This window comes from Psittacula echo (genome assembly GCF_963264785.1).
Source record: "Psittacula echo genome assembly, chromosome: Z".
Lineage (NCBI taxonomy): Eukaryota > Metazoa > Chordata > Aves > Psittaciformes > Psittacidae > Psittacula > Psittacula echo.
The window spans coordinates 46,535,427-46,561,457 of NC_137742.1; the positions used below are offsets into that span (position 1 = coordinate 46,535,427).

Sequence of the window (26,031 nt, forward strand, 5' to 3'; positions counted from 1 at the left end):
AAGTCACCCTCACAGCAGCAGCAGCCAAGTGCAAAGTCAGTCAGGCAAATGTGGAGGGAATTAGATGTTTTAATGTCATGTCTGACCAAGAACGTGTTTTGCAATCACCAGGAGTGCTCATGATGCTTAGGTAATTTTGCAGAACGCAAGTATAAAGCTGATGGCTGTTAAATCTCCCATGCTTATACAATACCCTCCTGTAAAAAGGTGAGACAGACAGTGAATTACAGGCGATGATTGCAGGGTGACTAGATAAGCCTCCACAAGGCATACCCCTACTTGCAATTCATATGGCTGCTCTGTACATGAGCTAGTCTGCCATACTGTATCACCCTTACAATAAAAGGAAGCCAAATATATAACAAAGTTGTTATATACCTGCTTAGGCACATGGAACTGGTGGGTATAATGATCCAGACACACAGCCTGCTGACACACCATTAGAACACTACAGTCAATGAAGGACACAATGAAAAGTGTGTGGGTAGACCTTAGCAATCTTAAATATGCCAATTAAAAAACAAAACAAAAACAAACCTCAGGATAAACAATTGTGGGAAATTACTTCTGTTACAGTTTTGGCTTGGTGGAAAAAAAGGCCTTTTTCAGTAGGTGAGGGAAGGCTATTGGCACCTATGGGCACCATTAACACTTCTCAGGAACAACAAAAATTCATCTCTCCTTGCTAGGAATAAAGTCACCTTGAGAGATAACCATCAGATACTCAAAGTGCCAAATGAGTGACACTTTCTCAGCATCTGGTGCCTGAAAGTTAGTTTTTCAAGTTTGTATGAGGAAACCTTGGTGCACTACCTGGCCTTTACGCAAAACCAATTACTTCCTTTAAATGGACAGCATGTTTAAGGGAAGCATCCCTCTGTGGACCTGTGCCAGCCTGCGGAACTCCAGCTCTGGGGGCCCTTGGTCACAAAGGAGGCAGCCCCCACTGTTACACTTCTCCCCCCAGTCTGGGGTCCTTATCAGCAGCATGCCCCAAAGGAGTGGTGGAGGCTGCAGCGATTGCAGGGGAAAAGCTGTGGAGGCCAGTTGAACTGCACCATTTGTTTTAGTTTTGGAGTCAACTGTGAGGAGCGAAAGATCTAACGGCTCTGGGGCCTATGAAGCATTTGATAAATATTTCTCTTTGAGGGTTTTGCCCCCGTCCAAACGTGGCTGCATGTAGAGATGGCACATGCACAAACTTGTGGCGACAGATGTCTATTTTGCTGGGACATGCCATGTTTGATAGAGTGGCCCATGAGTTAGCACGAAGCTGGAGAGCAAGCATTGCTGTTTGCTTATAAACAAACCTTACCAAAGGGCCTCTAATTGCAGTGTTAGAAGGTTGGCTAGGCCTACATGGTAGCAGAGGAGGAAAATTATGCTTTCCTTTATCTGTTCTTGCAAACAGCTGGAGACAGATAAAAGCGGAGACAGTTTTAACCTAAGCAAAGACTGTGAATGTGTGCTTTCCTTTGTTCCTCAGTGCTTTCTGTTTTCCTCCTCCCTAGTTATGTTTTAATCTGTGGATGAGAGTATGCATGGGACAACTTCTGAATGCTTCTACTTTTTTCTCCCTATTCTTCTTTTCTTTAACTAAAGGAGGCACATATTTCTTCTCAAACTCAGGTCCTGTGGCTGCCTCTGCTTCAGAGGTCTTCAAGGACAACACGGTCTGTGCTCTGTTCTGCCTACTCAGGGCACCTTTCAGAGCCGTGACACAAAGACCAGATAGACATCTTTGACAGCTAGCTGTCACTGAGGGTATGTTTTGTTACAGTATGATAGATGTAAAACAGTCCTGAAGCTATAATTTTAAGATTTTACAGTAACACAGAATGCACAAGATAGAGACAGAAATGAAGCTGATATCTTAAAAACAAACAAACAAACCCCTTCTATCACTTCTTCCAACCACACAGGAGAAAATTTACAAATCCTAGCATTCAGAGTGAGTGATGATTTACACTGACTAATTAGAATCAGCATGCCAAGTTCCCCATGCAATGCTTTGAAATTGTGGAAAATGTACCTTCCTACTTCTAATTAGATGCCTTGGACTGATGTTCTGGTACAGCAGGAAAATGTTGCTTTGCTAGACCCTTCAATTGCTCTAATTCTTCAAGTCATACACAACTCCATCAGGGTGACTCTTGCAGGCACATAAGCTCATCTACATAAAGAGTTATTCCAGATAAGCTTTCTCTGGTTAAATCTACTTTGGATGTTATTGCAACAGAAATAGCTGTTCTGTTGTAAAACCTGTATCAGCTCACTCTTTCCTTTTGTTAATTGCAATCTTTTATGGCTCTGTATGTTTTCTGTAGGGATGAAAAATAAGTATTACTTCAGATATAGTTTTACTGTACTATATGCTTTCAACATATCTTGCTGCTTTCCTTCAAAAGGTAAAGCCTATTTGAAGCACATTACAAGCTGTATTGCCTACAGACTTCTCAGGTATTCTTTAAGGCAAGCCAAGATGTTTTCACAATGGCACTCCTGCAATTTCAACATCTGATAAATAAAGGCATGACTATTTTCCTCCAGCTGTTCTCTTTGATATTTAATTGTCCTAAGCTGGTACTTCCTTTTCAAAGTCTGGGGAAACACAGGCATATGGGTACAGATGAGCTTGTGGGAAATAATGAGAAAAAGAACATTTCTGGTCCAGTGCATTTTATGTGAAGAGTGAGAAACCTTACCTTTTCCGCTCACGTCTAGGATGTGTAAAGGAACAGCCTGAATTTTTTGCAGTATTTAACATGAATATGTTTTTACACAATGACTCCCTATAAAAGTCTTCTACTGAATAGTCATAGATTCAAAGGCAGCCATGATATTATGTCATTTATTGGTGACACATCTTTGTCTGCTTCTTAACTGGATTGATGCTTTGGTTTGTGGCACGAAAGAATAAAGAAATCTTAAGAATCAAACATATTGAACCTTTTAAAGTTGTTCAGGATTTTATACATCAACAACTTCTTTTAAGCACACAAAATTATAAATGCTATTGTTTCTACATGGTAGCTCCACATTCAAAGAATGAAAATATATTTTAGACTTCTCTTTGCTTTTTTTTTTTTTTTTTTTTTAATCCAACCATGTTTCTGTTGTTTTATAAACTTGCATTACAAATGCACTTACACATTCCTATTTTTTTTTATTATACAGCTTAGAAATATATATAAATGGTACATAAATCAAGACAAGTTTCCTCTAGAAGAAGTTTAAAAAGCTGCTCTTTGTTGTCCTTTTAAAAATAAAGGAGCTCATATTTCTAGGATATGAAATAAAATAAACCCAAAAAAGACAAATTAGTATCAGCTATGTGTTCTTAAGAAACATATGCTTCCTGCCTAAGACTATGCATATGTACAATTTAGCTATAATAAATAATAAAGTCTGAAAAGTTATATAACTTTTAGAGTTCTTGTGTATGTTAGGGTTTGAAATATTTCTACCCTTAAAAACCTCCTTATCTCTTCAAATTTCAGATTGGTCATTCTACCCTGCTCTTTTCTTACTGTTTTGTTACAGAATACGATACAATTACAAATGATAGATACAAATTTTCAAGTTTAAATAAAGTCAAACATAAAAGCTCTTCATAAATGAAATCAGCTTTATTTGTTAAAATTGTTGTACTGCGTACAAAGGAAATTACAATAATTTACAATACTTAAGGCAAAGAACATTGAAGTTTTTTTTTTTCTTCCTCTGGAAGGAAAGTATTTTAGAATTAAAGAACTGTTGGAATCATACATTGATAATAGTAATAAAAAATATAATAATAAATACTTAATATTTATATAATCTGAATTTATAATAATCCAAGCATTTCAGTATTAACTAATACGTCATAATCTTCCTCCAATATGTAGGTAGAAGTCTCTTTTGTAGCTCACAGAAGAAAAAAGTTGTATGACTCATCATGAGGATATCTCCCTTTGTCTATTTTCACAACTGCCAACAGCAGAGCTCTAGGAGGATGGTGAGCAGGCAAGCAAGTGCAAACACTGTTTGCTGTATTCTTAGCCCATTAGAAAATATGCTAGTAATTTCTTCATTTTCTGATTTCAGTTCTAAAAAATAAATAAATATATATATATATCTCAAGATAATAAAATGGTTAATGATCAAACTAGGTAAATTTTAAAACATGAGGATTTTCAACATACTTTGAAAGTCCTCTGACATCTCACAGGTACTTAAGTTAAAGGTATCAGCTGTTAAAGCCAATCAAAGAGGCTATTCTCAAGGGAGAGATGTGAATAGATGTCCCATCAATGATCGTTTGAGGAGCAACTGATAGCACTTATCAGCTCTTGCAGGCATTAATCTGAGAATAATCAAAAGTAAATACCAAGCAAAAGCAGGAGCAGGATCTTCACAAGAGGTATGTGCTCAAGCCTGCATGCAGCCTTTTAACCCTTCCTTTAACAAAAGGAGCACGATTTATTAGCACAAGCAGAAAGCCATATCCTCATGTATGTGAAAGCCACTGAGATCCTGCTCAGAGGATGAACAGAAAATTCTTCTCTGCCACCTGTATTGCCTATGTTAAGCTGCGATCAAGGGTAGTAAGAAGTAGAGTGCTTTTACTAGTACGGCAAGGCCTCTTAGGTCTTTTTGCTCTGTAACAGGAAACAATAGGGCTGATTCAAAGTTAAACACTCAAGGAGCTTGAGCATTTAACTCTTCTGAGGAGTTTAACGAGCAAGTTGGGTGCCACACATAATTAGTCAATACAAAATACTTCAAGGCAAAAGTGGGTTTGACTGTGGCTTTTTTGTTGTGGTTTTGTTTGGTTTGTTTTTCTTTGGTTTAGTTTTCTGTCTGTGGTTGCAAAGATAGGAATGTCACCTTTCCTTTGCATTTCACTTTGTATTTGTGGGCTTATCACACACTAGGACATATCCAGGGGATCTAAGAGGCTCAAGTTTTGAAATTTATATTTACTTCTGAGTTGATGGTATAACTCAGGAGTCATAACTTGAACAAACTTCTACTCAGACAGGAATCTGGTCAGGAAAAAGGAAGCAGATAGTTCCTTCGGGTGGAAATGAATCTTGAAGATATTCAGGTCTGTCCCTGATAACTAGTGACATTGGCAGAACTGAAGGAAAGTATATTACAGGGGGGGATTGAGACATCATGGATGGACAAGGTCCTGCCAAGGCCAGGTTGGAAGGGGCTTTAAGCAACCTGGTCTAGTGGAAAGAACTGCCCATGTCAGGGGGGTTGGAACTAGATGGTCTTTAAGTTCCCTTCCAACCCAAAACCCTTCTATGAAGAGCAAGAATATTTTGCACTAACTTTACCACTGAAGAGAAAAATAATGTAAATCTTTTATTTGTCATCTCAAAGTATTGAACATAGTCTAGATCTCAGTAGCCTGTTCTCAATGGAAAAGTACCTGCAAAACAATATTGAAGTTATTATGCTAGCTGATACTGTGTTTTCAAAAATACTCCTACTTTTATAAAGGAATATTCACAAGCTGATATATAAAGACTTCAATATGACGCTTTTGAGGAGACTGGGTATTGCTGTTTTACATTGATCAGGATTACAGCTACAAATTTTCTGTGAAGTGTGCTCAGTTGTAGAACTCTGTATAAGATTTTGAAGTTTAAGACACAGATCTTTATTCAGGCTCAGGCTAGTTTTCTGACATTTATGTGCTAAATAGCTTATACAAGCACATGCAAATTTTCAGCACTTGTTTCTCTAGTGTGACACTGTTTTCTACTTCTATCACACCAGCTTACACTGTTCTTTCTCTTCCTCTTTTCTCTTTCATCTAAGAAACTTTTTTGTATGCTTGGATGCAATTTAATTGTACAAATTGTCCTGGTTTAGTGGGAAGTAATAGACATTTTTAGATTTTGTGGAACAGAGAAAGATTTCATCTCTGTAATTTTCAATTAAAATTGCGGGAGTTTCCTACTGCACAATTATAAAGATCTTGAAATGTTTTCTGTGATTTTCTATACAGGCAAAAGGAGTATAATTTATTGTCTTACTGATGGATTCTCTGAAGCAAAGCAGACCACTGCAGAAACCCAAATAGAGCACATACAGCATCCTCTGAGCATCCCACCTTTCCAGATCTGCTACCCACAGGATAAAAATGGTTGACATAATGTTGTTCCTTACCACAGTTATCGTGCATTATTTCTGAGAGACAGTTCAGTGTACCATATCCGCACCGACACAGCCAACAGCCCTTCAGCACCCAGGCTCCATGGGCAATGCTGCCGCAGTTGCTGTCAAGAACGAGGGACACATTTGGTATATCCCTGATCCCACCACAGAAAATAGTCACTCAGAGCAGCTCTCTCACTCTTTGTAGTTTTGGTCTGTTTTTTACCTTTGACGCTCATCGTATTCACAGTATCTGCCAGTGAAATGTTTTAGGCAGGCACAGAAAGCCCCTAGGATACAGGTCCCTCCGTTTTGGCAGCAATGTCTATTCAGTTTTTTACCTGCAAGACAAAATTACAGATCCTACCAAGTATCCTGGGGATTCCAAACCTCCCCTTTTCCTCACTTGGTCTCTTCTCAGGTCTCTCCAGTTGCCAAAGGATCTTAAGGATATGTAGTTTTATTGTCTTTAGAGACAATAAAATTATCTGCCTGTTAGGAGTGTTTGTTCAGTTAAACCCAGTTTGTTTAGTTAAGGATTAGAAGCAAACTACTAGGGATTACAGGATGGTCAAGAAGCAATGCCTGGCAAGTCCTGTAGCAGCAGCAACACATATTCAAGTGAAACATTTCACTTTGACAGAGGCAGGTTTCAGTCACTCTAACAAATGGGACATTGTCACCGGGAAGTGGTGCTTATGTTTGAAGAAAAGAAGCTTTGTTATTGGAAGAGTGCTCAGTTTTGAGAGAGGAAAGCTTCCTCATGCCTTTATCAGACTTCTGGAATTGAGTACCAACCTAAAACTTTATATATGTGGAAGGAAACATAAGTCTGTTCTTGTTTCTTTTCTCAGTACTGTTGCTTTCAGACAGCAATTTTTTTTTTTGTTTTTGTTTTTGTTTTTGTTTTTATTTTTTAAAATGAAATTCTTTTTGGTCATGAGATATGGTGAATTTTAAAAAAGGGACATAATTTTACAGACGCCTTTGCGAATCCAAGGGACGAACCCCTTCTTAATTCCTAATGTTTTTTCCTCTTTTCCATTACCACATTTTCTAGGTAAGAGATCCCAGTTCTATCTAAAATGATAATCACCATTTTCTAAGTGGCTACAGGAATGATTTAAATGAGCAGCCATAGAAAACCAAACGGCTGGAATCTTCTCGTACAACAGTCAAAGCTTTACTTTTATGCAGCATTTTAATAAGCCCTTCTACGGCATTGTTTAAAGAAATAATGTTACCTACTCTCTGTAATCCCAGTAAAAGGTACCACCGCCAGGGAATTCTGTTCCTTTCTGCTTTCATAACTCTGATTCATGTCACTGAAAGCATATATAGTAGTCCCTTCGTTCTTGGGCTGCTGCTTTTGTGCTGTGGCATTGAGACTTTTCACATCTTCAAGTTCTTCTTTTTCACGGCCTTGAAAAGAAGTACAAGATATGGAAGAGAAGAGTAGCTTATAAGGGAGCAATGCATACTGTAAATGTACACACGGAGGGGTGGGAAAAACACGAAGTTTTCCTTACCTTTTCCTAAATGAACAGCCTGCCAGACCAGAGTCACAGTGAAAAGAATTCTACAAAAAAACGAGCTGAAATAAATTTGTGCTAATAAGGCACAAACACCAAAAGGAAGCTTGGGTGAGCAGGGCTGGGGGGAGAAGATTTTTCAAAGCTTTATCAACCATTGATAATATAGACTATAAATATTTTATGCCAGCAGTAATTCCGCAATTCAAGTTAACATATTAAAAATATCTAAACTTGAAAAGGTGGGGAGGAGGGGGTTGGGGGTGTGGGAGTGCGACGACAGACGGACAGAGAACAGGGACATATAGATTAATGTTACTTCCAGAAAGCTACAGAATCCATACATCTGCTGGTTGACAACCAGTCAAAAATGTCTCTTTATGTACATTTCTTTACCACAACACGGTTGTTGCCAGCAGTTACAAAAAAGCAGCAAAGGCAACAGGAAAACATTAGCTTTCACTTCACCCGCAGTTCCAGGTACATTTGTTCCTTTCAGCTTCCTACCAGTCAAAAAAACCACTGCTAAAAGGAAACACACTCTTGGCTAGAGAAGGTCCCTGGCAGCTCAGGTAGCCTTACCTAACATGATTTCCCCAGTACATTTTTCTTCTGCCTGAAACACTCGTTAAGATCCTCCAGGAAAGCTTGAGAAGAAGGAGGAGGTCCAAAGCCCCTCGCTGAAGGCTGTTGCATGCAGCAGTCCTCACACCATGCACGGCAATGAGAAAACGAGCGTGGATGAAATTTTTCTCTTCCTCTCCAGTTTACAACAACGTCGAAGAGACATAGTTTCCAGTTACACCGCTTGCTGAACCCTCACTGGCAGGCAGGGACCATCTTTCCGACCTGGACTCCCTGGCCAGCTCCCGATTTACATGCATGGCTGAAGGGTGGAGCAAAGTGGGGGGTCCTACTGCTGGAGGGGACACTTAAGGGCCCATGACCACAAAAAAACCCAAGCGAGAAAGATTTTAACTCCGGTTTATTTCTTAACATCAAAAAACCTGTCATCATCAGTTACAGGGTGGGGAAGAAAATATTGCTCCGCAGAACTGCAAAAGGTGTATAATAAACTGCAGCAGGTATATAACAAAGGTTAAACCCCTTCAACTCTACTTATATGCTTTGTTTCTGCTAAGGTTTTCCACAGGGGTCTCTACTTTAAGAAGTTGTGCCACTTTGCAGCACCGATACTTCTTAAGAGACTGCATTAAAGATTTCTACCAAAAGTATTACAGAAAGCACCACAAGGTTCTTGACAGAAGATTGTTGTCTCTCAAGAGCTGTTAATAGTCTTAAAATTCCTCTTGATACTTATTTACTATTATTAAGATTAGAGTGAAGCATTCCTAGCCCGAGCCCATGCAATATCAGCAGATAGCTAGATTTAATTTACCATGTATGCTGACATGGCCTAGAGCCACTCACTTTACTTTGGCTCAGCAGCATCAGCAAAAATTGGTAAAAAAGCAGCTCCAGGCAGTCTTTTTTCAAATGGCTCTACCTGTACCGGGGGGGTGCACATTGCCTCTGCCTAAGCTGCAACAGGAAACTGCAGCAATACAGCTTTATTTTGTTTTGTTTGGGAGGGGGGAGCATGTGGAAGAGTCATGCTTTCACTATGCTAGTGCAAATCAAGCTAGTACAAGTTGCATCTTGGCTAGATAATGCGACCACATCAGACATACGGGTCAGGTCTTCACTAAAGAAATGGCTGTACTGGCTAAAGACATTGTCATCTCCTGTTTGTAACTCTCTGTGGCTGACACTTGTCAGCTTTGTCCCATCTAAACTAGCGGTTTGGAATCTATGATCACCTGTTATCCAATCTGGTACAAAAACTAGCTTAATTTACAGAGTACTGTCCAAATTAATTCAACCAGCTTAGCACTGAGGCAGATGGAAAGTGTTCTGAGGACATGCTCTTTCATGTCTCATGTGTGGACACTGATCTCCGACAAGAGCCTAGAAGTGCATGGCTGGAGATTTGAAACGGCTCATTCCGTTGCAGGTAATGTTTGCAGAGGGTGCTCTGCTGGACTACATCAGTCCTAGTGGATAAGGCATTCCCAGTGCTGGTACACCTATTGACTCCAATTTATCTGCCTATCTCAAATTTTTTCTTGTAGATGTAGACTAACTCCTTTAGCTTCATGATAATTTGTTTCATGGTGTGTTTTATATTTGTTACTAATTTAAACTGATTTAGATTAAGCTATTCTTGTTCCAGAAGTGTACTGAAGAGTCTTGTTTTTTGGAATTGAGAGTCTGTCATCTATGTTTGCATGAAAGTCAGCTAAATTAGCACTAGAAGAACTTATACACTAATACTTGTAGGTAAAATGTTTAGTAGAAAGAATGTTATGATAAAAATCACAACATGTTAATCCAGGAAGAGATTTTGTTTTTCATATTTTAAAAAGCAACAATTTTGAAGAGGCAGATTGCTTTCTGCTATCTGCTTCTACCTGCTGTGATTCACAAGAACTTCTAAGCTAAGGTTTAGGTAGTTGCTTAAAACCTATCATATGTGTTCAGTACTGTCGTGACAATAGATGATGTTCTGAATTAGAACTGTAAGATGTTTCACACAAAATGAAAGAGATGTCATTTTTGCATGTATTTACAAAACATGCATGTTTGTTTAATCAACATATGAAAATATTTACTTGTAGAAAATACAATTCTAACTGCTCTGCTTTCATTTGAATTCAGTAGCTGCATAACAGGATTAGTAGTTTGAATTTAAAAAGAGCTGTAGTTACATTTGTTTGCTGTTTTTTTGTTATTATATTAGGAAAAAAAATTCAATTTGCCTTGAAGTTACAACGTTCAGATGCTGAAATGCTGCCATTTAGCATCTTGTCTGTTGATTTTCCCCCTTCTACAGATTGAAGGCAGAAAAAATAAACAGAAAAGTTAACACAGGGGTATCGTACTTACTAGGTTTTTTACTAAATAGAGTGTCAGTATAGTTCTTCTGAAGAGCTTTCCTGAGTATCAGATTCCTAGCCCTACACTGGAGCCAACTTTCAAAATGGGGATGCTGGTAAAGAAATACTGATCAATTTTCACACCCTGTGCCATTTGTTTAAGATCAGAAGTCATCCCTGTAGCTGCAAGAGCTAACAATCTGGGGAACTGTAAAGCAGTTGGTGAACATTGCTCACTGTGATACCTTATTTCTTCCTTCCTTCTCCCTATAGCCTCGCCAGCAAGGCACACACAGGAATGGGGACAACATAAATTGCTCAGATGCTGCGGTTGCCCGACTGCCCTATAGAAGTGAGATTGGTGTGACACTGTGGAAAAGCTCTGCTGTTTGTTGCTGACAGAACCTGCCAGAAAGTAATTGCTTCTGCCTAGGGATTTGCAAGGAGCTGCAGTAGAGGTAGAACCCCCTTTATCAGCTTCAAGTAAGATAAGAGTGGAGCCAACCAAGGAGATGGTCCTGAGCATTTCAGTCAGACCCTTTGTACACAAGAGATGGTTAACCATTAGTTAAGGGCCTTCACTGCTGTTAATTCTGACAGCAGGTCAAGAAGCCTATATGGATAAGGGTGGCAGGAAAACATGGTGTTACTCTATTAGTCCACATAACTCCTCTTGTGCTTATCCAGGGCACTGTAAGTCTGTAGTCTACATTTTCTGGCACCTTCTCCCAACGTGCAAGTTGACCGCTACATTGAAAGATGAAGTGTGGATATTATGAGCTGTTTTGTGAATATTAGTGTTTCATACCAATTGTATTGCTGCGTAGATACTCAGTTTTTCTAAAAGATTCAGGATCAATAGGTGCCTAAGGACTGGAGGTAGCAATGGAAAAAAAAAAAAAAAAGAAATAACCAAAAAACAAGGATGAGGAAAATGTGGGTGTCACTGGCTTCCTGGGGGCTGTGTTGAAAAACCTGAGCAGGGGTTATTCAGTGATGGCCAGTGACTAGGAAGCTTTAGGTTCCCAAATTCCAGTTTAGGGTAGGGCCAGATCTTTAATCAGATTTAGCAAAGTTAAATCAGTTATACAGAATATTATGGAAAACAATGGAAAGCAATCACACCACCATTACCACTCTAAGACATTTATTGAAGTCCTGGGAATAGAGATTTTAGTGAAGCAAAACTGTCAGGCTTGGTGACTTACTGTCCTCTGAGGGCAGGGCAGACCCTAGGAACTCTAGGCTGGAAGCTTTCAGTGTGTTTAACAAAATAAATGGTAAGGATCTTGGATGGACAGAGCTAACACTAGCCATCCTGAGATTTTTATTTTTATTTATTGGGGTTTTTTGGCTACACTGCTACTAGGGCTTCTGACAGCTACCCAGGCGCTTTTGCTGTCTACTGGCTATGTAAAACTTAAATGCAGTCAGACTGAGTGATTTTCATGGTGTCACAGGACCTTCTCTACAGGTGCTGGTCAGACCAACTTTTTATTACTGTCAGGAATTTCTTGTACGATTGTGCAGCAGTTGCTTTTGTTGCCTTTTCATCTCAGTGTATGTATGAAAGGGAGATCGTACACAGGCACAGGAGCTTGCACTGTTTCAAATGAGCAGTATAAATGCCCTGAGCAGCTTTTTTTTCCAGGTTAAGAGTGGTTTACATTCATTTATTTGGATCTGCCACTAATTGACTCAAGGAAGTAAGCAGAAAAATAAGATAATCCATACAGAGACTGGCTCAAGTTTAACTAATGCTACAGGTCCATGATCAACTTAAGCAGGCTAAACGGCTGTTGCTGTTAAAATGGTGAGTCCTCCTCTGTCTTACGCCATGTGTTATTTGTTCATACTGCCACTCTTACACTGCCATTATTGTTTGTGCAGCCATGAGTGAGCTGGAGCAGGGAATTCATCTAAATGACAACTCATCTCACAAAAATCCCCTTTAGTTTTCATCTGGATCAGTTCCCTGATGTGGTTCGTAAACACTAGTGTTGGCAGAAGTAGGAGACAGGGATAAGCAGCCATGGTCATTTGATAGGCAGCCCCTTTCTGTTGCAGAGCTGATTTATACCAGATTAAATTGACTGTGGAATTTATAAATAGGATTCAGTTCATAAATCTAAACTGGAGTTCCCTTCCCTAGGAAATAAACCATAGCCAATATATCCACATGATAATGATACCACCTTCTATGATCTCATCCTATTACAGAGGAGTAGAGCAGTCATCCCACTGATGAAGATAGGCTGAGAAAGTTGGGGCTGTTCAGCCTGGAGAAGAGAAGGCTGCATGGAGACCTCATAGCAGCCTTCCAGTATCTGAAGGGGGCCTACAAGGATGCTGGGGATGGACTTTTCATTGGACTATAGTGACAGGACAAGGGATAACGGGTTAAAACTTAAACAGGGGAAGTTTAGATTGGATATAAGGAAGAAGTTCTTTGCTGAGAGGGTGGTGAGGCACTGGAATGGGTTGCCCAGGGAGGTTATGAATGCTCCATCCCCGGTAGTGTTCAAGGCCAGTTTGGATGAGGCCTTGGGTGACATGGTTTAGTGTGAGGTGTCCCTGCCCATGGCAGGGGGGTTGGAACTAGATGATCTTAAGGTCCTTTCCCACCCTAACTATTCCATGATTCTATGATTCTATCTCTCTGACAGCATATGGATGAAGTTTAGTACAAACAGGATGCAAGTGATATTACCAAATGAAACATTTACAGCAGTCCCTTGGAGAGAGAGCCTTACGCAGATGCTGTATGAAAATACAATGCTTTGTCACAGATTGACCTAAATTTATGGAATAAAACCAGCCTCATAACAGAGCATCCTGTAGGTTTTCCTTTTATTAAGTCTACTGGTTAGTCATTACACATGACGAAAAAAATCAGTACAGTAATGAAAGGGTTTTGTAATGAAAATGAATGTAGTTTATGTCTTTTCTGTACAGAAAAAAAAAGTTAAATCTGCCAGTACACAAGAAAAGTGATAAGAAGATCCTGGTTATCTTCCTCGGAAGAAAAGGTTCTTTGGCAAATGAATCAACATAAACTCCAAGAGACTGCAAGACGGAGATTTCTTTTTTAATTCTTCTTCGAACAAAGAATTTTTAGTATTTTATTGAGCAAAAAGAATACTGAGGAAAAAAAAGTTTCACACAATTACTTATTTTGAAGTTTGAGAAGATGATGCTTTTAAGCATCCCAGGACCTGCAGAGCGTCAGAAAGTATTTCTGTAGAGTTAGTAATGTTGAGCTTTCCCACATTTTTGGCTGAACACGCTTCTCCTTCACATGCTATCAGGTATGTATCTCTATCTTGTCCACAATTCAGGAAGCTGTGTCAACATGTCAGATTCAAGCATAGGCTTTTTTTGGGTGCATAAACCTCACCAAGTCTTGTACTGTCTTAGAAAGGGGCCATTTGGGGACACTGTATTAGTGCAGTCATGCACTCAAGCTATATCTCTTTTGCAAAATTACCTTAGGCATCTATCTGAAAATCTATTTTTTCTATTTACAAAATGCAATTGCTTAAGTTTAATGGCATTTTTTGACCTTGCTCAGCAGTTTTGTTTGGTGCTGTCAGCTGAAACTAGAGTGAAATTTTCACTCAGTCAGGTGATCCACCCTAATAGCAAAGACAGAAGCATTTCAAAGGTTGACTAGCTGTCAGGTGTTTTCCTTGCTGTTTTCCTTTGGAAGTATTGCAGTGGCTTAGCCTGTTGTTGACAGTGGTGCAGTAGAATATGACTCCAGAAAGCATTCTGGATTTATGTGGCATGACACAAACTAGGAATTTCATAGTAACCCTGAAGGAGTCCTAGACGAAGTGGTGATCCTACAGTTTAATTCAGGTATGGGGATGCATATCCCATGTTGCTGTGAACGGGAAACCCCTTCATAGATCTTGCCTTTGACCTTCAAGCTAGCCAGGGATGCTGGAATTTCTTTAATATGAAGCTACTTGTTAAATCTGAGCCAATGTTAGAAGTCTAATTCCTGAGTCAAGCAGATGATGAGATTTGCACTGGCTCTAGTGGCATTGGACCTCTTACAGAGCTGCATTCATTTGTTAAACTGGAATAAACCTACCTACTTTTTTTCTGGGCTAGTTTTGTGGCTTATGAATTAAAGCATCTCAGCGAGAGGTCCAGTGAGCACTGGAGTTGACATGTAGAGGGGTGAGGGAATGCATGGCTCACAGCCTGGCATTGAAGGATGTGTGCAGGACAACATTTTACAGGTTATGAGCTATTAGACAACACTAAACCATGGCGTCTTACTTCATCCTTCTTTTTACCTCCCTTCTTTGAATTCACTGTTTTAAATACAAAGTAGAAAGCAGCTTGTATATATATATATATATACAACAATCACATTGCAAAACTGGTTATTAGTGATGAGATATGCTTAAGGAACAGGTTTGATACCTGAGTTACTCTTGTAGGGACGAGGGATGGCAGGTGAAAATGAGAGATCCAGGTTGTTTGTTTTTTTTTTTTTTAATCTATAACAGTTAAATGTTAGTATCAATTAAAATAGCAAAAACCCCACTATATAATGATTTATAGTGCTGTCAGCAGTCCAGGCCTTTTGTCTCCATTCTCTTGCTCCATTTGAGGGCTCCTGTCTACTGTGACAGCCCTAGATTCCAAGTTAGCCGTGGCTCAACGACTCAAAATGGGCTGCATGTGCCACTGTCTGCAGGTGGCTCGTGCTCCAGGTTGGTTTACTGCAAGGAGTGTGTTGAACTTCTGTCATTATGATGGCTTCATTTCTGCTCCATACTAACTGGGGAGCTGCATGAATTGAACTAGAGCTGTATACGTTGTTGTCTCTAAAACACACCTGTGTATCAATCAGAGCTGGCACATATGAATTGATGCTTGGGGGAAAGCTGTGTATGTCAACAGAGGCTAAATTTTACTATCTTCTTCCAGAAGAATATCTTCTTCCTTCTAGAAGGGTTTGTCGTAACAATAGGCAATTTTGAAAATTTCTAGCCTATGGGTGTTAGGGAAGGACTATGCACCCCTTCTAAGATTACAAAAATCCCACAATACGAAACAAACTAGAAGCCCCATGACTGAAGTCTGGAATATAAGGGTTATTTTAAGCAGTTGGGTTGCACATGAGGCTGCAGAAAGAAAGGAGCCATCTCTCTATCAGCTGTGGTTGACTCCAGTATGCTGTAGGGCTCCGTGCTGACAGTGAGAGGAAAGCAAAACCAACCGTGTGATCTGTACAGGTAGAATATTGCTCTTAGGGATAAAGCATATCTCAACATATACTTGACTTGGAGATTAGTCTTCTGACACCACTTTTCCCTTTTGGTTTGGGAGGAGTGATTACAGACTTAAGCAAAAGTGACTGGTGTAGTTCCGTAGTCTGCTACTAAATGTCTGCAGATAGTAAAACTTTCTCTTTAATTTAGGCATGGCTATATGGCGAGAAAAAACAGTTGTGAGAGACATAACTAATTATGACAAACTCTGATAGATGGCATTTGTTTATTGGAACTTGAGAGATACATTGTGAAAACCCCAGTTTTCTGGTTACTCAGCAAGTTAGGAATGATATAGCACTGGCGTAACACTGGCATTGTAGGACAGTCACTCTGTCACAGAAACCAGCGGCTATGGCATGAATGTTGTTAGTTACCCTCCCTGAAGACAGGAGGGTAAGAATAGTCTAAATCACCTGATATGGGCATATTGTGAGCAGGTGTATTGAAAGTGTGACTGCTCTAACGTCAAAAGTTCTGAGGAGGAATTTCTGGAAGCCAGGAATTGTAAATTAATAGAAGATTTTTCTGGAACACAAAGTTTTACTTTATAATGAGGACTATGAAGGGCACAAGACAGGATGCCAGCTGCAGTTTCACACTGAGATATACATATGTATATTTGTGCAAATGCACCTTTTTTTTTTTTTCTTTTTTTTTTTTTTTTGGCAGAAAAGCTGATTTTTATGAGCCTCCTGCGCTGCTTCTCCTCCTCCCATGGGCATCTGTCTGTTAGTTGCGCTCCCCAAGTCATTCAGGTCATCAGCAGAGAAAAGATTTAAGTTTCCAATTATTTCATTTAAATTTGGTCCTTTTACAGATCAAACAGAAACAGCAGTTTTGCAAAAGTTAAATTGATATAACTGTATTTAAAGGAAACCTTAGCCTGTGTGCTCATCTCTTCTGAATATGGCCCACCTGAATGGTTGAAGAAGAAAACTAAACTTAGTAAATACAGTAATTTTTCAGTAGTGCTTGCTGCAGCCAGGTTTAGGGGTAAAGAGAGATCGAACCAGTTTAATAGATTACCACTATGTTCTCAGTCCCCAGGGGACATAAAGACCTGAAATCAGAACACAGTTAAGTGCATTTTGTTAACACGGTTTTGTTTGGTTAAGATGAAAAAGAAATAGTTGGGGAATTCTTGTGAGTGGAAAACTTCATCCCAGGCAATGACAGCAGAGAAAATATCTGTAAATTTGGTATGACTTTACAGTTTGGGATAAGTATGTATTTAATATTTATACTGAAATTCAGCCTAGCTTAATTCATTTCAACTGGTGCTTAATGGATGCTCTGGGAACACTTATAAACTTCCTCTTTAAGTGAAAATCTACCACTTTCTCTGCTAAATCTTCCTGGTTTTACAGGGCACAGATTTTCCAGGGGCTGATGACAGTTTATCATTTGGAAAAATACCCTTCATTTCCACACATAAAACTTGACAAGAAAACAATGCTTTCTTCTTTTAGTAAAGTGTTCTGGTATTTCTCTAGTGGTTTAAAATGTGTTCCACAGTCCTTCCCCTAAGTGCATGTGAATTTATAATAGGTTAGATCTATTCAACAGAACAGATTCTCTTCACAAGAATAAAACCAGAAACATTTGTGAAAGAGAAACACAGTCCCTAATCTAGGTGAAGGAACAATGTGATCATGATACACCTTCGGATGTATGGAAGTGTCATATTATCTGAGGATAGTGCATGTGCAGCTGTGGCTAACGTCACTTGAAGCACCTGTGTCCACTGATCCCATGGTGATAAATCTGCATGTATACATCTTACGTGCTTCCATCAAAATTATGACTGCCATCTATAAACTGCTGCAAAACATCTGGCAAGTTAATTTGCAATTAGATGTAGAGCTAGGTTAATGAATATTTAGTCTCGCGCTGCTTTCTGGGACATATTTTAACACCCATATAGCTATCTGATCCAACGTCCATCTATGTGTGCCTGACCTTGAGTGACTTCATCATGATAATTTTTGTGTCTTGTCTTCACTATGATTTTACCCTGAGAGGATTTTCTTCAGTTAGCTTGTGTTTCCCTCAAAAAAACAAGTAAGTGCATACATACCTGCTGTCGTGGTTTAAGCCCAGGCCGTAAATCAGAACCACGCAGTCTACTGCCTCCCCCCCCCCACCTTTCTTCCCTCCGCTTCTGGAGGGACGGGGAGGAGAATCAAAAGAATGCAGCTCCCACGGGTTGAGATAAGAACAGTTTAATAACTAAGGTATAACACAAATCACCACTGCCACCACCAACAATAACAACGACAAGAGAAATAACAAGGGAAGAGAACACGATACCGCCCGCCGGAAAAGACAGCCCGGCCGAAAAAGGGACGTGCCCTTCCGGGTAGCTCCCAGTTACATCCCCTGGCATGACGTGCTGTGGTATGGAACACCTCCTTGGCCAGTCTGGGTCAGGTGTCCTGTCCCCGCTTCCTCCCGGCCCCTCCTCCTCCCTGGCAGAGCATGAGACTCACAAAGTCCTTGGTCAGTCTAAACATCAGTGTTATCAGTTTTTTGTTCCCAAGCCAAAAGTCAAAAACACAGCGCTGCAACAGCTACTAAGAAGGAGAAAAAAACTGACTGCCACTGCTGAACCCAGGACACCTGCTCAGGTGAAACCACACTGCTGTTAAACCTCTAGGCACTGGCTGCAGTTTTGCAGCCCTTCTTTAGCCCTTTGTGGGCATTGGAGAGCTAGTCTTTGTCTTACTGCACACACAAAGTATGAAAGTGAGTTTGATTTTCTCCACTTGTGCAAAGGAGGAAAAGAACTATGTTGGGGATCATTTTGCTTTTTTATCCCTTCCTACACTGAGTGAGCTGGCAGGAATTTACCACGGCGGCTGAAGGCTGATCAGGGTGTCTAAATGATAACCTTTCACCAAATGGTACAGTTTGCATTTTATGTTTCTGCTGGACAATACCACTGTTCATTTTGGTCACTGTCAGCCAGAGCCTAGCCATTACCTAGGACTCTGTTGGGATAGGTGCAATCAAATATTGACATGTAAGAAAGTATCTACTCCCTAAAGCTTATGGATCACTAGGTACTTATCATAACTCCCAGCTTCATGGTTTTAAGATAGCAAAGAAGAAAAAGAGGAAATGAACAGCTATGTTTCAAACCACTCATCTACCAACACTTCCTGCTTGGTAAGCCTCATCTTTAGTCTGGTTGTTTTTCTTTCTCTAGCATTGAATTCTCTATTCTCTCTCTCTAACTTTCTCCAATGCTTATACTTTAATGTAGCAGTGTACCCCTTATCCTGGTTAACCTCTCCTATATGTTTTCCCTTTCCGTCTTTTTCACAGGCTTGTGCATAGGAAGGCATGGTGCATGTCTGTGCTTGCTGTTCTTTAGACTGTGCATGGAGGCACAGCTGAGTAGGGACTCAGCAGTTCTCAGTCTAGAGAGTTACTCTGTGACTTGTCAGTCTAACTCTTCATTAGTAGCCAACAGTTTTGCAACATTAGGAGGTTTGGGGAAGCATCTATATCCTTCTGCAGATCAAAGGGCCAGAACAACATCTCATTTTATATGAAACAGTCCCTTCAATGAGCCATGCCACATCTGTTCCTTCACATCCACGCTGTTGCTTTCCTGCCAGCACAAGACTTCTGTATATATTTACATTAACAAGACAGAATACCAAGCATACTCAAAAAATATTTGAAGAGATTTTGTATCAGAGGGTTCCCCTCAAAGTTTTTTCCTGTGCTCTACAGACTTTGCACGCCTCCTTTCCACTTCAAGTGCGAAAAGACTCCTTGTGCATAGCTTTCCATCTCAGAAAGACTGTCTAGAAAATTTTATCACTAAGTTGCAGTATTGATACTAGGAGCTGTCTGATGAAGATATCATGCTTAAAAAAACCTGAAACCAAACCACAGGCACTACTTTAGTAATGCATAGAAAGAAAACAGAAAATAATGAATACTCCACAAAGGGTGTATTCATTACCTGAGAAGCCAAGGTGACAAAATCTGTAGGCTGTATACAGCACTGTTACCTACACTAGACAGAGTAAGTCTGGCTATTTTAGGTGGAGTGGTGTTCAGACCACACAGGGCAATGCTAGCATGCATGGCAGTGATGCTGCAGGCTTGTTTTTACCACAGTGTTCCACTGCACTTCAATGCAGTTCTCAGAAGCTAGATTTGCTGGTATAAGGCTGTTGTGGCACAATGGGGACTGAATGTGAGCTTCACATTGCCTGTAAAGGAGTGGTCAGCCTGAGCATGAAACGGTTCTATCCTAGAGATCAGTGAAGCTGTGAGCTACAACCTCCTGGCTTCTACTCCAGACTAGCTTTTGTCTCATAGTGACCTACCTGTTAATTTACACTTAAAAAAAATATGATCGGAGGCACATGCATAAAAGATTTTGCAGCAGAGCTTATTTTTCAGTCTGATCACTTTCTCTCATATAGTTTACAGCAGAGCCTCCTAGACACTTGAATAGCATGTCTGAGATGAAGGTATAGCCTGCTGTGGAGATTGGAGGAACAGGAAATGGGAGTACTGTTAAGTTGTTATTGCTCCTGAAAGGGGAATTGAATCTCTAGTAAGTAGGAATGGACAGAAAAATCACAACCACACTGAAGAACGGTCTGTTGTCAAAAATTCAAATAAAGTATTGGTTATATTGTTTTACAAGCAGACTCCTACTGTCAGTATAACTTTTTCTGTGTTAAGTTTTTGTTCTGTCAGAAACTGTCTTCATTCCCAAGTGTCCATTTAGCGAAAAGAAGACTTATCTTTGGATGCAGTGAAAAAAAAATTGAAATGCTCTGTCTTTATGCCAGGTTGAATTTCTGGGCTTGCACAGAGGTAGCCTCAGGCAGCCATTCTGTGAGTCTGACAATGAGGGTGCAGTCCTGTAACTGTGTCTGGTTGGAAATGTTGACAAATTGGAAAAGGCCTGATGTCCAAATGAGATGCTATGGAAATATATTGTTTTGACAGAGCATTGTTCAGGAACAGGGACTTACCTTCAAAAAGGAAAATAACTTGACAGTTGTAGCTCTCAGCTGGGATTTGTGAGACGTAGGTTTGAATTTCTACTTTTTATAATTTAGCCTAAGGAGTGGAGTTTGGTTTTTGCAAAAATCTAATTTTAGTGTCCTAGCCAAAGTCTATTAGCTATTTTAAAGCCCATCTTTGCTTATCTGTTTTTGCCTTTCTCTGTCTTTTGTGTCTTGTAGATTTTCTTTCTGTTTTTTAAGAAAAAAAAAAAAGAAAAAGGAAAGAAAAATCTTGGTTTTGTCCTGATGCAAAACATGGCTATGTTTTACATCTCAACATCTGCAGGACAGAGAATCAATTTTCTGTCCAGCTCTGTCTGGAATGTAATTATGGCAATTTTAATATCGTTAGCTTTAATTCTTGTTATTGATACTGTTATTGACCCATGTCTGTTTGTTATTGTATAAATACTGGCAAAGAAATAGGTGGAAAATAACAGTTACCAGGTGGCATCAATTAATTTTCTTTTCCAAATGGAGAAAGAAAGAAGATTCTCGATGTTTCTGCAGCAAAAGTCCAAACATCTCCCATTTTCTTCACAGTCCCCAAAGCAAGCATTTTCTAACTCTCACATTCACACTGAGGTGCTAAAAAAATCTGCTGTGGCCTGAAAAGTGAGAACTGGGGCAGCATAATGCCAAAAACTACTTCTATGCCCATTTTGGAATCAGAATGTAGGAAAAAAGCCAGCAAAGATCACTGCACTGATGGCAATCATTTCCATAATGAGTTTGGTTTTGTTTTTCATATACTATATTTGAGTTAACTGCTTTGCTGAATGGCTGCAGAAATCAGGGGTGACAAGGAGGTAGAATACAGTCACTCAGACTTTGAGTTTAGATATGATGTGAGTTCTTGGGCTCATCTAGGCCATTTCTGAGCTTTTTTATTTCTAATGTTAGAGCACGACTAGCATCCAGGGTATACATAGCACAGTACTTGTATTTAGTCTGTTTTAGCATGTTTTGTGCATAATTATAATTAAATGGGTTATGGGTAGATGTCTTTATCAAGCACCTTGACAGATTGTTTGCCCTGCATGGTCAACATGAAGAAAAATGATCACTTAGCTCTATTTTTATCTACTTACTTTATAGTTGTAAAAAAATTATTGATGATGCTGTGCCAATGTGTGCAGTCATGATAGGCACTTGTTTGACAGAAATGAAGAGCTCTTTTGCTGGGTTACTCACGCAGTTCTTATCACAGAAGCTAACTGCAACTAGTCTGTTGATATTTTAGCAGACTTTTTTTTCCTTTCATTTTATTCTGAAAGATCTACCTAATGCAGACAAAAGGTAGTATTTCATTAATAACTAGCAATACCATGTCAACCTGTTCATATTCATGGTGGAATTGCACGGCTTTGATGCAAGCAGTGTGTTGCAAACACAATGAACCGAACAGAAGGAGGCCATTTCACATCTGGGGACAGATTTACAGGAAGGGTCTTTTTTGGTGCTCTTAGTTTGGTGTTGCTGATAGTTTTCTTCTGATTAGCATGTGCAGATGTGGGAAGAAGGAGGGAGGCAAACTGTAGTGCAACACAGCAGTTAAAGGACATGCAGTTCTATCCTGTAATTGCTGTGCATTAAGAGAACGGCCAAGGTTGTGCCCTCTTTATGCTGGGGCTGCATCTGGCCTTGATGGTATATTAAGACAGTGTTTAGAGGCAAAACCAAGAATGATGCCTCAGCTGTGAGAAGTGGGACAGCTATAGGCCAGAGCTCCAATGTGTGGCTGGAATCAGCACAGCTCAGGTTTTTTACTCACACTGCCAGGATATGGCAAATTGTGAAAATAAAAAATGCTCTAAATATTTTTCTGAAACCACATGATAAATATAGGATGAAATAATAATGAAAAACAACAGAAGCTGTGAGGGGAAACAAAGGGTGATGTTTGGTTAGAAGTTTAGAAAAAGGGCTTAAAAGAAAGCCTACAGGCAACAAAATAAAATCTAATCAGTTTCATTTTCTGCAGGGCCTCTGGACTGGAGTGTAACCTCTGTTACTGTCATGCTGCTTTTCAAGGATGGAGTTGTAAAACTAACTCTTGCTAACTAGTTGTTTATTTTGCAACCACCAGGCTTCTTCATTCACATCATGAAAGATATGTCAATTGTGCAGTCTGCTGAGTGTGCATGCACATACACTCACTGAGCTTTACTGTTATTGACAGCAAAACTTACAAAAGTTTGAAATCCAGGTTCAGCTTGTATTCACATTTCGATGTCTGGAAAAGGGTGGGGACAGGGAAAGCTTCCTTGGAGTCAGTACTTTCATTTCATAGTTTTTTCCTTTTGAATATGGTGTTTGGACAAGACAAAAGATGAAAAATATCCTGAGGACTGGAGAAAGAAGGAAATTTACATACCTTGTTAGAAATGTAAGAGTTAGAAATTTCAAGTCCAGTCATGTAACTTTACTTCCACAGCCTATAGATTACTTGGAGGGGCCAGGGATATATTTTTTTCCCACCAGGGAAATAAAGAAGTGCAATAGAAACAAACTGCAAAGCCTTGAGACATCTTTCAAGTCTGTTGTTTTCTAGGCAACTGTGTTTGGGGAAAGTAAGCAAACGCTTCAGGACAAATCAGGGTGTAGTTTGTAATGGCCTTTCTCCTTGCTCCTTCAGCTCTGAGGCTACTTCTCTTAAGTGGCAGTTTGAGTTGAGAGAAAGCCTAGCTTGAGCACAAGTTGAGGAAGAAAGCAGGAGAAGTGCTGCCTCTTGCACCTTGTAAATGCTTTTTTTAGCCCTCGATCCTAGTCTGTCCTGCCAAATTTTGTCTTTTACTGCAATAATCTTCACAACTTGGGCACTCAGTTTAGAAATCTGAATTCACCAGGCTGTCAGGTTCTCCACACAAATCCTATAAAGGCTATATATTGCCATTGTAAAACTTTTTACTCTAAGCCATGATTTTCCTGCAAGTGGGGACACCAAATTTTCAAAGTTGATTAATAATATTTTATTTCCCTAAATGAGTTCAAATTAAATAGATACAAAGTGCACATTGCGTTGGATAGCCTAGTATTTACTGTGAGATACAAACAGGCTCATATATAAGTTATTACTTTAGGGAATTCAAAATTACTCCTTTTTTTTCACCAGAAGACAGTGAAATTCATACTCACTGCATAATAATAAGAATGCTGAAGAGGGACATTTTTACAAGGGCATGTAAGGGATAGTGGAAATATGGCTTTAAACTGAAACAGGATAGATATAGATTAGATATTAGGAAAAAGTTTTTCACAGTGAGGGTGCTGAGGCTCTGGCACAGGCCGCCTGGAGAAACTGTGGCTGCCCCATCCCTGGCAGAGTTCAAGGCCAGGTTGGACCCGGCTTTGAGCAACCTGGTCTAGAAGAAAATGCCCTGCCCATGGCAGGGGGTTAGAACCAGATGATCTTTAAGACGATCCCTTCCAGCTCAAACTATTCTGTGATTCTATGAGAATCAGAACAAGTATCAGTGCAGTTACTTTGAAACAATTACCATGTGGTTACTTGTTGCACTGTTTTTGAGTGTGGAAAATCTTGGTGCTGGAAACTCATGCCCAAAATACAATCACAGTGAGCGTAAAACACCTGGGATACACTGATCAATCTGTGTGGTGAGAAGCTTTTTATAATGCACTCAGGTAAAAGATAATGAATTTGAGTGTGCACGTATAAAAGAATCCCATCAGTGCTACTGCTTTACCTAGGGTAGTAAAGAAGTATTCAACAAAATGCCCCAGCTTTGCAACACCAGTTTGTCTCTTACAAAGAGGCTGTCTATTCTGACTGAATGTGCCCAGCAGCTCATCAGTTGGGGATCCCAAGGTAGTTTCTGCTAGAACCTGAGCTTCTTGCCTAGTGGATCCTTGATACAGTAAAAGAGTTGGATGGTTTTCTGTTAAATGCCAGCAGAAATAACAAATTTTTTCTAATAATGCAATAGGATCACTGGATCTGGGATATGCTAAGGCTGCATCAGAGAGAAGAAGCTGTAGCAAGGTTATTAAAAGCCACAGAAAAGCAAAATGTCTGTTTTCAACATTTCTTTCTTGCCAGTCTTGAGGCAATTTTTGTGTTTCTAAGAATAGGAAGAGACACTCTAAAACTATGAGGCAAAAGGACAAATAACTTACTCTTTTAAATATAAAGTGTACTGAGGGACTTCTAACACTCTTCTGCTTAATTTGCTTCTGTAAGTGACAAATACAGCTTGGGTGTTTGGACTGTTTTCCTAGCTTGTGCCTCATGATCTGTCAGATTCAACACACTTGATCTGTGGGACTTTTGTGCTCCTCCTTTCTAAATGTTTTATTGACAAGAGTCATTTTACTAGAGTTTTAGACAGTTGGTAGCTGGAGACATGCATTGTAGCCCAAAGCAATTTAACCTCCTGTATCTAGTGAGAATGACCTTACTACCTAACTGCAGGTCAAGTTCATAGCAGAGTGTTAGTCTAAACTTGTAAACTACTCTTCTGAAGTTATATTCCTATGTACCAAGAAATCCTATGGGCTATAGAGAACAGCAGGCATAAATCTGTATGTACTTGTGCAGTGACAAATGTATGCATTTTTATTCCAATTGTCTCTATGTAAATCAGAAAGATATCTGTAAATGGAGACTGGTGGCCCAGATCTCTGCTTTGAAAATGAGGGCATTTAACACCAGTGTAATTCAAAAGTATAACTTTCTAGTTTCTCTCTAGTCCCGTGTGCTTGTGTACTGGCACACCTTCAGTAGCAGCAGTAAAGGATGCCCTTGCTGATACCTAAGCTTTAACATGGTGCTTACAGCTCTCATCCTGGGAATTGAGAGAGATGAACAGTAATTGCAGATGTTGAAAAACAGATTTTCCATTTCTAGATGAGAAGCTGTTTGTAGAAACATGAGTATCAGCTCAGAAGCATAAAATTATTTTAATTTAGTCATCTGAAGAGATATGATGACTTGATTCCTTTAAGATTATTGTGCACTTGTGTTAGCTATACACACAGATATGGTAGATACTGAGAAGACAATTTGACATTGATCTAGGTAGTGTTTGGCTATGAATAATGACAAGGAAGTCACTGG

The 26,031-nt window shown here is 39.6% G+C and overlaps 1 protein-coding gene across 1 annotated transcript; it reads right to left on the minus strand.

Annotated features, from left to right (window-relative positions):
• Positions 1-3,963: 3,963 nt before the first annotated feature.
• Positions 3,964-8,290, minus strand: LOC308231739 (cryptic protein-like; the record flags this gene model as incomplete). Its single annotated transcript, XM_080637437.1, has 6 exons — positions 3,964-4,088; positions 6,166-6,275; positions 6,380-6,494; positions 7,402-7,575; positions 7,683-7,732; positions 8,268-8,290. 6 exons carry the CDS (start codon positions 8,288-8,290, stop codon positions 3,964-3,966), a joined length of 597 nt encoding a protein of 198 aa, XP_080493563.1.
• Between the last annotated feature and the right edge of the window lie 17,741 nt (positions 8,291-26,031).